The sequence below is a fragment of the Haliaeetus leucocephalus genome, unplaced genomic scaffold (genome assembly GCF_000737465.1).
Source record: "Haliaeetus leucocephalus isolate CR32 unplaced genomic scaffold, Haliaeetus_leucocephalus-4.0 Scaffold1, whole genome shotgun sequence".
NCBI classification, from domain to species: domain Eukaryota; kingdom Metazoa; phylum Chordata; class Aves; order Accipitriformes; family Accipitridae; genus Haliaeetus; species Haliaeetus leucocephalus.
In genome coordinates this window covers 8558797-8574134 of record NW_010972437.1, presented here as the reverse complement: position 1 = coordinate 8574134, position 15338 = coordinate 8558797, and the positions used below count along the sequence as shown (strand labels likewise).

Sequence of the window (15338 nt, the reverse complement as noted above, 5' to 3'; positions counted from 1 at the left end):
GGTTGGGGTTTTGGTTTTTTTTTTTTTTATGTTGTAGTTTTCTGAGGTTCCGACATGCGTGAAAACCAGGTAAAAAACACTATGTAATTTGTAAAAACTTTGATCAGTGTAAAATGGTCAGACAGTAACATAATATAAACAAGTATAGAAATTAACACGTTGACTTGAAAAATGTTAAATTTCTAGTGGGAGTGTGGACCCACCTCAAACTCAAGGCTACTGATAACACTAATAATTCCTTCCTTTCTTCAATACCTTTTGAAGACTCCTGAGGAACAGACCTCAGGTTGCTTTTCAACTTATGATCTACGTTGTATTTTATATAATATGCAATAAATTCTTATTTTATTGTTATTTATCATACTAAACCACCTGGAAACAAAGATAACTAATGTCTTGAGCCACACTGATGTTCAGATGAGCAGTCTGAGAACAAGATCATTCTGATTTTGATGGAACTTGCAGATTTAAGGCAATGTATTTGAAAAGAAGTAGTTAAATTTAATGAAAAATCTGAACTAAATGCTGTCATAGTCCAGGCTAAAATAGTACATGGTTCAGAAAGTTAGGTGTATTCATGTCATTAGACTCACACTTCCAGACATTAACAATAAGAGAAGCAGGGAAATAAAGGAAGTTTATGCATTAACAGAACTCCAATTAAACACCTTTAACCTCACAATGTCAGAGTTACTGCTATGTACTTGGGATTTTTAATGGATAAATTATGAAAATTCAGATTGATTCAGCATCTCAGGCCCACAAAAAGTCCTGCTTCAAAAGACAGGAAATCTACTTGAGTATGATCACCTTTTACAGGCAGTAGCAAGTCTGTGAATTAATTATGGTGCAGTTGCCAAAACTACCAGTTGCAATGCCCTACAATAACAAAGGTAACCGATGAATCTAAGAAATCCTCAACTTGATAGGAACATAATTATCAGCTTTAGACCATCCTACTCTATACCAGTTTCCTGGACTACATTCTCACTGAATGTCAAATCAAAATAAGTACTTGTGTTATCTTCAAGACTCAGTGCATAAATAGCACAAGAGAGACACTGACACCCCCACCTCTCCAACTAGGACTGTTTTGAGCAAGTGTGACACCATCCTGTAAAAACGAAAATGTGTCAAATGCATGCATAATTCTTTCAAGAAGGTTGTGCCTACAATAACTTTTCTCTTTCCAAGCAAAAAAAAAAAAAAAAATATCCTGGACCCATTACTTTTGTCTGGGATAACTGCATTGAGGGGCAGATTCTTGTAGAAGAGGCTCTAATTTAATTTAGAAAAATTCCAAGCATCGCTGTTTACAAGTTTAGTTCTCATCACAACCAAAAAAAGGAACAAAAGCCTAAAAGCCAATCTCTTTTAGGCACATTTTCAAAGACCAAGAACAATGTATGGCTGGTTGTTTTTTTGGTTGGCCATCCATCCCCTCCTCTGCTCCTTTAGGGAGACTGAGCAACAAGGTAAGACATTTCCCTTTCTGCTCTCAGCTTGAATGATGCTAAGAACCTTTTAAAATTCAATATTCTGTAAGCAGTAGCATCTTTCAAAAAAAAAAAAAAGAAAAATCTCTGTTCCTCACATACGTTTTCCTAAAGAAAGATCAATTTTCTAGGTAAGTAGTTGTCACTCCTGTATAGATTTGTATTACTGTAAGAATCCTCAACTTCTTTTCTTTCAAGTAAAACCATCAGAAACTGAAGGTACTCCTCCAAGAACATAGGCAACAAAAATTTGTTAAAGGTAAGCGTAAAGTAAGAAACAAGAAAGCACATTGCTTACATCTATCAAAGATTAATAAAATACAGAAGAAAATGATACGTTTTAGAAGATTGAATTTTTAATGACTGAAGAAGGGCCCTTTGATGCAGAAGACAACACTGAACATGCTGGAGTCATCTAAAAAAAGGATTTAAAAGGGTGAGAAACAGATCAAGTGTAATCAGGAGGACAATTTAAAGACAAGGTCCAGGTACAAGAAACAGGTATTATATATCCAGAATCCTGGAGCAAAAATAAATGAATGAGAAAAAGTGTCAAAGAAAAAGTGAAAAGCTGGAAATGAAAACTGAGCTTGTGAATCTGGAAGAGAAAACTGTGGAAAGAAAAGGTATTTTCTAGGGAAAGAAAAACAGGACACTAGTAGGCAAACTTTTCACCCCAAGAAAGGGGTGTGGGAAAAAATAAAGGATGAGGAGATGGAAATTAGCGAGTATTTTGAGGAAGGAGAATATACAGCTGGAGACTAAAAATTAACTGCATGCAAATCAGATGGGAAATGGAAGATGGATGTTTCTGTTTAACAGCATCATTTCCTTCTGAAAAAGCAGCATTTCAGTTCATGGCAAAATGAAAAATGTGTTCATCTCAAGTCAGAACACAATTTCAGGCTAGTAAATAAATAAAATAATAATAATTAAAAAAACCTGCCAACATTCCCCTCAGCACCCAGTACTAAACTGCAATGCCAAAAAGCAGTATTATGTTGTTCTATTCTGTTGATTATCCATTTGAACCTTAATCCTCTTTCTGCAAGTCAGAGCTGTGCAACAGATCCATTACTGGTATTAATCATACAAACACTTGTGTTGCACAGCAGTTAACATGACATGATAATCTGATAATTTAACCACTGATAAAAACTGCTAAATATATTCCTGAACTCGGCCCTAAATCATGCCAAAAATCTCTGTACATAAAGATTTCTGGAACAATTAACCTGCAAGAAAGTTGTTAAGACTATATTAGTCTCAAAACTGTTGTTCATATCTGTCTTTAGGTTTTGAATCTTCTTATCAATTTTTAGATTATATTTAATTGACAAGTCACTACTCAAAACCTGTGGAAAACAGCTATAATGACAGAATTAAAGAAAGATGGTTTTATTAAGTAAAGCCATCCAGAAGGAAAACACAAAGCTACTGTAAAATTAGACTTAATTTGAACAGAAATTTTGCAACAAGAATTTTAAGTTTCACCTGATTTTTAAGGAATAGAAACCGCATTAAACAATACTTCAGTCAAACACTCTAGTACCTGCTTCTCATGATAACCGCCATTCATAGCAGAAGTTGGCATGGAGAATGAGCTCTTACCTACAGGGTCTTCACTGTAAGAAACAACCAACCATGACTTTATCACCTCTCCCACACTTGATCTAAATTGCAATTTTCTTACAAGCATAAACAAACTTTGAAGATTCACTCAAGAGTTCAGCACACATTTCAGGAATTTCTGAAGATTGGTTAAAGCTTTGAATCATAAGGTACACAAAAATTATAAAGACACAACATCCTGCAATACAGGTTGCTGAAGCTTTCAGTAAAACTGACCAAGAAAAGTGCTTTATGGCTAAAAAACCCAATCCTGTGGTTTGTTTTGAAAATGAAGGCAGTGGGAATCAATTGAATAAAGGCTTCAATCAGAAGATATTAACTTGAAAGAACAAAAAATAATTTCCCTTATTTAGAAACTGGCAGTTAATTCAACCAGAAGTTTCCTGCTGAATGCATGCAGTATTTTATCCACGGACAGACTCGAGCCCCATAAATCCTTGAACAATTTTATTGTCCGTATCTCGTTCTTTCTACTCTCACACTCATCAGGAAACCTTTTTTTTTTTTCTTTTTGCCCCCATAAACACTCCTGAGGAGCTGTAAGTCTATACAATGAGCAAGTCAAAGCTCTCACATCTTTGATTAAGGAGAGGTGAAAAGTAATGATGATTCTTAGGGAAAAAAAAGAAATCAGCACAAAGATACTGCCTCATGTGACAAGAAGATGCAGTTTTACAGAGTTTTGAACCTTGAATTGTAGTAATTCCTACAACTAGTACTGAATCATAGGTTGATACTAATTTATTTTTATCTCTCCAGATAGATACATACTTCCCCCCCCCAAATGCTAAAAATAACACTTCTGTATTTATTTTAAAAGCATTTCATACATAGCAATTACAACTGAATCATAACTACATCACCTCAGATTCCTCTTTTTTTAATTAATAGGGTGGTGTGCTAACCAAAATAAATTATCTAAGCACCACAAACTAATATCCAAATACATAAATTATTCATATAAATGTAGTAGTTTTCAAAGAATGCTATAAATTTTTATATTAAAACCTGTGATGCTTAGTGCGTTTTACACATTTTCCAAAGCAGAAAGTGATAGGAAAGAATCTGTTGGAATGAGATGTTAAGGGAACAAAGTAATATTGTCTAGAGACTTGACTACACAGCTAGCGGGATATTCTATTTTGTCTCCTCCTATCATATGTTCTCTAAAGAGACATGAAAGTCAGTGGAAACATTTCAGAGATTATAGTGCTGCTGGTCACAAAGCTACTGTACTCTAGTTAGCATTGTATTTAATTGACTCCCAACAGTTCCATATATATTCAATTTACCCATACTTCAAGTCTCAAAACAAGACCTGGGAGTTGCTCTGAAAGGTTTCCTACAAAATTAGGAGTAACAACTTTTGTGTTTACAGTGCAGCAGGGAAAAACAAGCATGTTTGCACATTTTTTTTTGCATACAGTAACATTCATGTATTTTTAATTTGTGATTGATAGGGGAAATATAAAGTTTCTCAAATCTGAGACACAAATAAAGCCCTTCACAGGATTATGTAATATAAGAAGATTAATATTCAGTAAATTAGCACCCCATAAAGTATATGAAAAGTAACACCTTAAATTCATCTGTGTACATCTGGTTATTTTTGTTTGCAGCAAGCAAAGGATTCACAGAAAAGCAAATATTAAGTCAAATCTCAAGAACACCAAATGAAGTGGTAAAAGAAAATCTACCTTTTTTTTATGCACCTAAGATTCTGACATTAGTCAGAATTAGGTTGTTTTCTGTTTGTTTTTTTTTTTTTCCTTCCCCCATTAAATGTATTTTTTCTGACTAGATCTTGCACACAGAACAGTTAGTAGTTGATAGACTGCAATGGTATTAAATGCCAACAGTTAAGTAGTTCTCTAAGCAGTTACCTAACAAGCAGTTTTAGACAAGTTATATCTCTGTTGATATGATCTAGCATGTATGTTCTAGATTGTTCTCTCTATTCTTTATAACTGAATGATTTTCTGGAAAACAGGATTTTTTTCTCTTTAGAATTCTTCAAGTTATGCTTCACTGAGAATTACAATCCTATGCATGCTTAGTGTTACGTTTCATGCACAGAATTAAAGAATCTGGGAAGAAAATACACAATCATCGGAATTCTTAGTTTATTTCCATGTAAATTGCTCAGTAACAAAATAGTACAAGAACTGAAAAAATAATAGGCAAACCAATTTCTGATTACTAAATTAAACCAAGTTTTGAAAGAACACCGAACTGTAGCCCAGAACTCCACTTACTAGTTACTATTATACTAATAAGGTTACTTCTACACACATTGTTTAAATAAAACAGAATAGTGGTAATTAAAGCCACAAGAAAATCAACAGCACTCTCAGGAAAATTTGAAAACATACCAATTGTATTGACCTTACACAGTGTCTGAAGACAAAACAGATTTTGTCTGATGATCTCCAAGACTACTACAAAGCATACTTACAACTGCTTTAATTCAATACGCTATTATTTAGAGGACTGTGAAAGCAACAAAACACATACTTTCAGCACTATCCTAAATTTCAAGCCCCACTGATAAAGTCTACAGCTGCCTGCAAATATGATCTTCAACTCAGAGCTCTTTCAAAGACAGAGAGAGCTCTGAGAATGACTGCCTTGCTACAGTACTTTTGTCATAGGATGTTTCAACAGTCCAACCAACAAACCTTTTCAAACAGCCTATGAGCAAACATTTGAACTGCTTGACAGAAAGAAGCAATTGCGTAAGACAAATGTCCTATGAAATATGTGTCAGCCTATTTGCTCTGAAATAGTACTGTTTCTTAACCATGGTAATAACAAACAAGAATAAGAAATTAGGCTTACGGTCTGACTTTCAGGAAAGTCCATCTTCAGCAATTTGTGAGCACATTCTTCAAAGTCTAAGCTGCAATAATAGAAAAAATACTTCTCATTATCTCTGCAATATACACTACACAAAAAACATTTCAGAACTATATTAGGATTTATTATTGGTGCTGAAACTTCAACTGTTTTGAAGTAAAGTATCTCATTAACTCTCAGAAAGCTGTTTTATTGGGTGTTTTTTGTGGTTTTTTTTAATAAACATTTTATATTTCATGAGTTTGTATCTGAAAATTAATCCAAAGTCATTACATTTGCAGACAATCTGAAAACAAGATGACTTGGGTCATTATCACTATTACATCATCTTACAAAACTCAGCAAAAAACAAACATGTGAGCTCATTTTGCACAGCCTGAAAAAACACTGGAATGCAAGCACTGTACATAAGCTCCAAAAGCAGCATGTACCACACTCTCCTCTTTGCACTCCCATTCTTTCATATTGAAAGCCTTCAGCTACCAGAAAGTACCTCCTCCCACCCCAGTATAAGATGAACAAACTTAAGTATGGCAACAAAGTATTGAACAGTAACTCTGAGAAATATAAGAGCCTTTCATACATCTCCGTAGGGTATTAATTCATATGTCTAATGATCAATACCACAACTACATTATTTCACTCCTCATGCAGGTTCAGACCTGCAGAATATTGTGGGCCATGCTTACTTTTAACAATGGAATTGAGTGGCATGCAACAGATTAATGTCTTCTTTCACCCAGGTGACACAGGGGTTATACCACCATGTTTTGATTGTCCATGCCATGTAATGCAAGGGGATTTCATTCTCAAGATGAATACAAATACAGTACACTTCAGGGCTGCTATCTGTATACTTATTTTCCAAACAATGCAGATGGCAACAGGCCTGAAGAGTACCACACTGCAGAACTCCTTACTCTCAGAAGAGGAGGAACTCTACAGCATCTCTACTTTAAGCATGTCACAATTTTTTTCAGAAATTATTAAGATGCTGTATAATCTGCAGATTACCAACTTTTATTCACTCAGAAAATTTTGATTACAGCAATCCTCACAGAAAAGTCCCAGTGCATTACTCAAACATTTTGAAAGAAACAGGAGTCATCTTAGAATGAGAATTTGGGTACCCATTTGTCAAAACAGTCTGCATTATACAGTTGGGTCAGGCTCCATAAAGAACACTTCCCTGCCTTTTTTTTTTTTTTTTTAAAATTGCACATTAAAAAAGAATTTAAAAGGTAAGAGAATTCCAGTTCATCCATTTCAAAAGAACTACACTCATAGGTGTACAAATTTTATTTACCTTGACTGAATAGCAAGATAAATTGTACGACGGAAGGAGACCAGGTTAATTTCTGTTTTGTCATGGACAGTAACTTTCTGACCTGGGAAAGACAAACATGGTTTTGTAAAAAGCAAAACATTAAGGCAGATATATGTAAACTCTTAGAACAGCTCCTCTATTTACTAAGTCTGTAGCACACTATGTACTACTTTTTCTAGAAGTATTTAGGACTGTTTAGCACTTTTATGTATTATTTTTTATTTTTACAGAGAACGAAAAAAAAAATCAGTATTTGCCTCATCTGTAACAGGTAAATATTTAGAGATACAGTTTTAAGGATAACTCTCCTTCTGAAGGCTTTTCACATGACTTAGCCACTGCAACCTCTGGGTTTAACACTCCTTGTCTACATTATTAGCAAGGTATTTTCTGCGTAATTTAACTACACAATGCTTTATGTAGCCTCCCTGATTTTAACAGGAAATTCTTTGTTTCTGTTATGTTCTATGTTCTAGGATCTACGTTCCAGCACTCTGCAGAAGTTCTGCTTTGCCCTGGAGCAAGTGTAGAAAAATCTGTTCCAAACTAAAACCATTCTGGGAACACCTTCATAAGGTATTCGCTATTCCTTCATTCTTTTAAAGTTTGGTAATAGCATAAGTGATGAAAAGTTATGTCAATTCTCATACTTTTCATCAGCCTGGTAGCTCTGCTCTTCTGTGAAATACTCCAGCAAACTGGTGAGGAAATCCATTCCTGGTATTCTACAAGAACAGGACGTGGCTGGCTTTGTCTGTACAAACACTTCAGTTATGCTTATCCATCTTTTTTTTTCCTGGGAATCAAATACATTCTTTGAAAATGTGTCAACACTGACTGCTTCCACTAAAGATCAAGAAAGGGGGCTGAACTGAAGTAAGAAATGAGATATAGAGGATGTAAATACAGTTGTAAGAAAACTCATTCTGATTTTGAAAGTGACTTAAAAATATGATAGAGCACTAGAAAGTGTACAGAAAGGTTGTCTTTGCTAGTTTTTAAGGAAGTGTTTTCGTGTTCTTTTTTTTAATATCTTATGTTTGAAAGGCTTTTCTTCCATTAAACCGATATGGTCAAGAACAATCAGGCAAACTTGCTTTTCATTTTCTGCCTGTGTTGAATGCTTCCTTTTAGACCATTACTTTTATACTACTTGCTAGTAAACACTCAGATCTGAGAATAACTTAAGATTAAAACATCGCTTAACACTTGAACAGTCTTAGTTTTGCAACATGTGTAACAAGTTAAGTAAGCTTTTCCTTCTTGTTTCATCTACAACCAATCCATCACTAGAAAGGTGCCAGTCACACACTTACCATCTTCATCCTCCTCTTCATCATCTTCTTCATCTTCCTCACTACTTCCAGCCTCCTGATCTGCTTCAGATTCACTGTCACCTTCATCAAGAATTTCTGAAAGAGCAGTATCCCAGATTAAAGGAATATAGACCACAGTAGTTTCATCACCAAAACCACCTGATCTAACACCTAAGAGTGAAAGGGTGTCTCAGGTGGAGGCTGTGGCAGAGCCCAAAAGATAGGTATGTCATAAACAAATGATAGCTGGAGAAACAATACTGAAGAAAATAGCAGGAATACATTGGAAAGGTCTATGATCAACTGACAATTATCTGGGACACAAATATCACCCACTGTTAAATAATAAGGGTTGATAACAATAGTTGGTTAAGTAAATGCCCTATAAATGTGTAAATATTTATATATTATTTATAAAACGTGCGTACGCACACCCCTACCTTTCTTCAGCATTTTGTATTTCTCTTCATTTTCCATAAAGTTTGGATCCATCTTGAAAACATCTTTAGAATAAAAGAGAATCTTTATTTAAAATACAAAATGAAGAAAACAATGAATATTTAATCTTAAATTTGTTTTCATGGGGAATGCAGTCATAGAATTATCTGCCATTTCTAACTTACTAAGAACATCCTCTGGGTTGTAGTCATCTTCTAATGGCAACATATGAGTAAATTGATCCTCCTCTTCCACTAGATCTAATCCCTCTGGAATGATTGGATGATCCTTGAAGCCATCCTTCCGAACAGCAAACATGACTTCTATCATATACTGAACACGCATATCAATTTTAGATTCATGTAGAATGTGTCGAAGACGGTCAAAGATTGCTTGGGAAAAAGACAGAAATGTAAATATGAAAAGGATTTACTAATACAAACATCAAAAAGACAAATGTTCTGGCTAATTACACTTACCATTAATACCTCTAGGAGAAACTTCCGTTAATTTGAGCCCGCTCTCTTTAATAAATCCAATCGCTACTTCAATACTGTCATCAGTAGGCCTTTCAAGAAGCAAAGTGAGCATTTCCAAACATAAAACCTCATGAGCCTATGGAAAGAATATCACTAAAGAATTAGAATGTACAATGTTACACTATTATTACAGTCATTTACTTGATGGAGCAGTCCAGCCTTTGAGGATGTCACAACACACTTGTTTAATCACACACACAAAACAACAGTAGTGGGACAAAGCTAATTAAGAGAAAGTGAAAAATTTCAAATACAATTTTTACACCTGTATTTACATCAACTTCGTAGTGAATGTGACTATGCTATTGAAATGAACAAGCAAGCAATGAAAAACATTTTGCCATTAAGAAAAAACAGAATGCATTTCCACAAAGCAAATAAAACAGCACTTACTTTACAGAAACTAGTTGTAAATACATTGTGCCTATAACTAAATCAGGTCTTCCAGGATCAGGCACATAAGCAAATGGCACACTTGGATTAGTATGCTTTTTACCAAAATACTGTACATTCCCAATGCATTCCTGAAACACTGCTTCTTGCCATTATTTAAATTGGAGTATCCTGATTTCTAACACATAAAGAAGTAGCATAGAGCTAGATACAAATTTGATTTAGATGCAACTGAGTCTAGTTCTGCCTACACAGATGTTTAAGTCAGATGACAGTGTTGCAAGAAAATCTGTTTAAGATCTGTGGGACAGAGCCTTAAATGATGTTTGCTTTGCATCAAGGTTTGTCTGTATACTAGCCCAAACATATTTACAAAGTCTGGGGAAGCTCTGGAGCATAAATGCAATGGTAAGTGATGAAAACTGCATAGGCAGTTACCAATGTCTTTTCTAAAATGGTCCTAACAACTTAAAGCAGCCGTTAAAAGGAAACCTGAACTCAGATTTTCAGTAACCTTTAGAACAGGGAGAGCATCTTCACTTAGGCTGCTGCTGTCTTGAGACTAAAGAAATAGCCATACAGGGTTTGGATTGAGAAGAAACATGAAGTAACATACCACATTCTGATTCATCAAATGTGCAACAAATTTTGAAGATGTTAGACAGAGTTGCTGCAAAAGAAATAAAACAAAATTTTAACACATCGTATAGAGAAGAAAAAAATTTGTAACTCAGACATACTACAGATTTGTTCATCTCAGATTAAGTCATGAAACTAACTATTTTGGGATATTGATTTAAAACAAACAAACAAACAAAACTACTATCACAGTACCAACCCAGAACAGGTTGTCAAGCTTTCACGATACTCTAATACTACTATACTTACTGTGCTAATGATAGGTCCCAACCCACAACTCTTGGATGTGTTCCTTTGAAGTATGTAATTTAAATACACTTGATACAAGGTTAACGTAGCAGAATTACAAGTTTCAGCATGTTGCTTCTTCACATTTTACATACCTTATCATTTCTGCGATATCCTTTGCGAAAATTTAGTATCAACCTCTTGAGAATCAATTCACCAATATTTGGAAATTTTGAATTGATAATTGCCACAAGAGCTGCATAAACATGGGTAAAAATTGGAGAGGCACTCTGAGCTTGCAAAATGGATCTAGATAACAATCCCCTGTAAAAATACATAAGTTTAAGATTTTTCTGGTAATAAAACATTTAATGTTTTTATTCAGTACATATCACATAAAATAGTATTGTACAGTTTGGAATAGTTAGAAGGTACCAGATGGTCAATTTCAAACCATTGTTTATCATGCCAGAAATGGAGTTTAGCAAAATGTTGCCCAAATGTGTGTGAGCTCAGAAATTCTTAAACTGATACCTTATCTTTATTAATATTCCTATTAGAACTACATTTGAAGATGATAAGCATGTAAAAAGTCTTCATCTTGTATCCTGCAATTATCCTTTTTAACCCCAAAGCAGGCTCTTGTTAGCTTTGAAGTTCGTATGATTGTGCTGTTTCTTTTCCTCAACTGAAAACACAAAATCCTGTTTGTGCCAGAAAAAACATCTGCTCCGCAACTATTTATGAAAAACACATAATTGTGTTTCAGTATAACGATAACTTCAACAAGCAAAACAAATTTCTAAGAAATAATAATTGTATTTCCATAAAAGGTCCCTAACAATAAATATCTACCTAGGAGTAATAAAACTGAATGCTCAGTAAAACCAGAATCGGCAAAGTAATACTTTTCAATGCTTTTCTCAAATGAAACTGCATATTTTCAACATAATAATTATGTTTTGGAACTGAGAACTGATTATAAAACCCTACTACGTAGAGCCTAAATGAATGTAAACACCATGAGATAACAGTTATTATACTAACGTTCTCACTTAATATATGTCAAGACTAAAGTCTGAAAAGAATGAGACTCCCGGCGCCAGTGTTGCTTTTTCTAACGCTTTAGCACATAGAATTTTATTTTTGCTGTATTACTCCATTACGAATGGGTGAGAGGAAAAAAAAAAGCCCTCCGAATATGAATCTTCAAAGTGCACACTGGTGTCCGACTGTCTTCTCTTTGGTCTGTTGAAATCTTCAAAAAAACCTCCTACAGGGTACTATACACAAACTACATAAGGACTTTATTCTTACTTACTTTAGAGTTGACAAATTAAATAGAACTCATTTCATACTAGTGCGCAGAGAGAGAATATTTAAATTTTGAAACTATTAGTTAGTTCTTGCTTACAAACTGAAACTGGTCTGGTTCAGATCTTATTTACCCTCTACCTAGAAAACTCAGAAAAGAACGTTACGGCCACATAAACCTTCATGTCATTACTTTTATATGCACCTTTGTGCAAATTTGGAAGTAAAAATTAACTATAAAAAGGAAAATGGTGTGATTTTACATCTACATTATTTTGAAACTTATAAGCTTATAAACCACACACAAACACTTCCACAGACAAGTTTATTCTAAAAATTTTCAATAAGCTAATTTTTAAACTAAAATATTACTGGTTGTATGAAAATTAAGTTTCAGGGACATGAAATGCAGAACTGCTTTTTACTTGCCTGCAACAGACTGATTGAGACTTCATTATGACTTTTAACAGAAATCATATTCAGGAACTACTTGCTCAATCCCCAGATTTTACTTAATTCTCTTCTGTTATTTTTACACTATTTGCAGGATTCTGATCTTCCCATCATGTATGACATACATGTAACTAACACATTCCTTAGCTATAACCTCCTCAAATAACAGTGATTACGTTGTGACCGAAAAAGTGTTGCCATCTGTTTGAAATGTAACAGAATTAATTCTGGATATTTTGTTCAGAGGTTTTTTTTGTTGGCAGTGGTTTAGTTTTGTTTGTTTAAATGGTAGCCAATCTAAGAAACCCATACTCCTTCAGACTAGCATATTTAACCTCTATTGACATCAAAATTGAAGCAAGGGAAGTCATCACACAGTACTTGCACAGTCACCATGACGTAGTACTGAGCTCAAATACCATAATAATCCTTTCTCTTAATTACAACAATAAACAATCCGGCCAGATAACTGCACTAAAATTTGTTTTGCTAGATACTGGCTACAAATATTTGTCCCACAGAAAAAATCCGGGAATACAAAAGTAAATAGACAGACTGTAAATTGCAAGTCATTCAAATAAAATGCTTAGGAAAAACCTTTAAGAAAAGGAAACATATGTCATCTGTTGCACTTTTATTCCTCCAAACGTACAATTCCTTTCCCCCCCGGACCCTTCCCCAAGCAGGGGACTAGTCTACATAGGATAATGTAGGCTAAGGTTAATTTCAAAACCTGACTAGCATCCATACACTACACATAGCACACATAGTGATATACACATGAACAGTATAAATATTAGCAGAAACGCTAACATTTGTTTTAATGCTAATAATTGTTCTAAAATACTAAGACTTACCTTCCCCGAACAATATTTTCTTGAAGGAGCTCATGAATGATATTTTCTATATTAGAAACGTTCACTTTATTGACAAGACCATTGATCGACTTCTTCAAGGCTTCCCAACTCATCCTCTGATATGCCAAGCTATTACAAAGGTATCACAAATTACTAATGCATAAATTTGAGGTAGCACTGAGTGAATTTTTATTTGTATATGAAAACGTGAATGTAAGTTATAATCAGTAAAATAGGTAAGAAAATAGTCACTGCATAAGTGTGAAAACTAGTTCAGAATTATACATTTAAATACTAGGAAATCACTGAATCAACATGATATCCCAAAATGTAATTCTCCACACATACGTTACAACACAGTACGTTCAGTTTTCTAAGATATTCCAAAAAATCCCTGGTTGTGCTCTGTATCCCACTTTTCCATTTTCACTTTGCAGCAGAAGCAGGTACAGTCATAATCTGATTCTCTTACCTTTCTTCTGCTAAAAATATACCTTCAAAAGAATGATCACAGCCCTCAAAAGATATCCTATTTTCACCAACATTCACTAAAACCCTTCACTGTTTTGCTTTTCAAAATTCTAATATGTTACTTTCAACTCACCTGTTTTTATCAGTGATTTGCTCCTGCATCATCCTGAGCTTGGCAGGTGGAATATATGCACCACCTGTACGAGTAAGGATTGGATCCACTTCTTCTTTCTTCTTCTTTGAAGTGGTCTCATCATGAGCAAGTGAGCTCTGGACTGTTGACTCCTCTGGACTCCTACGATCAGGTGATGAGTATCTTCTCTGCTTCCTTCGATCAGATTCTCTCTCCTCCCATTTCTCATGGTGTCTCTCTCTCCCCCTTTCAATCCTTCTAAAGAAAGGAAAAAAACCACCACACATCCAAGGGTTCATGAAAAGTTTACACGTTTTATTCTTTAAAATGCATATTTTATTACTGATTAAGAAAGGTTTTGATACCTTCCTTCTGAAGTTCTGTCATCATAGTATTCCCTTCTTGAATATTCCTGATCGTATCTGCTGTCATCAGAGTATCTTCTCTTTCTGGGAGATGGAGACCTGTCACGATCTACATCCCTGTTCACAACCCAAGACACAACATTCTTAGCAATAGGCTTAGAAAAGCAATGCTATTAGCATCTGCTTGCAATGCAATGTTACAATACAGAACTGCTCCACTTCTGCAATGTGGGTTTCAATATACGCATCATTCAAACAGAAGATGCTCCTTTTATAATAATTTGTTGTCAGCAAAAAATAATCAAAAAATCACAGCAGCACTGTAAAAGGAAGCTCCTCCTAAAACTTAAAATTAAATACCTAATGGTAATAACATCAAATACTAAAGGTAAATTCAGCACTGTGCATTCCTTGGAACATATGCATTCATTTGTTTCACCTACTTCTGCCTGCGTAGCATGAAACAGAACAGACACTATTAGAAAAAAAATGATACTGTGTTTAGTACAAGAAGTTTCATTCCAATTAAGATGTGAAATTAAAAGTAAACTGGTAACAGTTTATCTCATGCCTTGGTAGACTGCACTTCAAATTATATTTCTCCACCTCCTGCTGGCATCAATAATCTTACTCTAAGGTTACAATGGTGGTATCAGCAACATACGAGTCCAAGCAAAAAGCTGGCATCTAATTTCCATTTTCAAGTCCCGTGACAGTTTAACTGAATGCTAAGGATTTTTTAAAGATTTAGTTTTAATAAGAAATCTATTTAATTACAGCTATATTGCCATGCAAGTATTTTACTAAATGTACACTTATTTTTCAGTGCTCAGTTATGGTGCTATATAAAAAGAAACAGAACCTGGTTTTTGTGTGTTGTG

At 34.5% G+C, this 15338-nt stretch overlaps 1 protein-coding gene across 3 annotated transcripts in view; it reads right to left on the bottom strand.

The window, feature by feature from the left end:
* Window positions 1–15338, bottom strand: part of CWC22 (CWC22 spliceosome-associated protein) — a 33879-nt gene that overhangs the window by 12968 nt on the left and 5573 nt on the right. The window contains exons 4-14 of one of the 3 annotated variants that reach the window (XM_010565829.1): window positions 14458–14574; window positions 14093–14350; window positions 13489–13617; window positions 11020–11188; window positions 10614–10667; window positions 9545–9680; window positions 9251–9457; window positions 9068–9130; window positions 8628–8723; window positions 7291–7372; window positions 5967–6027 (exon numbers count right to left, since the gene is read on the bottom strand). In XM_010565829.1, the coding sequence (XP_010564131.1) occupies window positions 5967–6027; window positions 7291–7372; window positions 8628–8723; window positions 9068–9130; window positions 9251–9457; window positions 9545–9680; window positions 10614–10667; window positions 11020–11188; window positions 13489–13617; window positions 14093–14350; window positions 14458–14574 (1372 nt within the window). The remainder of the gene's footprint in view (window positions 1–5966; window positions 6028–7290; window positions 7373–8627; window positions 8724–9067; window positions 9131–9250; window positions 9458–9544; window positions 9681–10613; window positions 10668–11019; window positions 11189–13488; window positions 13618–14092; window positions 14351–14457; window positions 14575–15338) is intronic. The other 2 variants (XM_010565836.1, XM_010565844.1) reach the window with 2 other exon arrangements.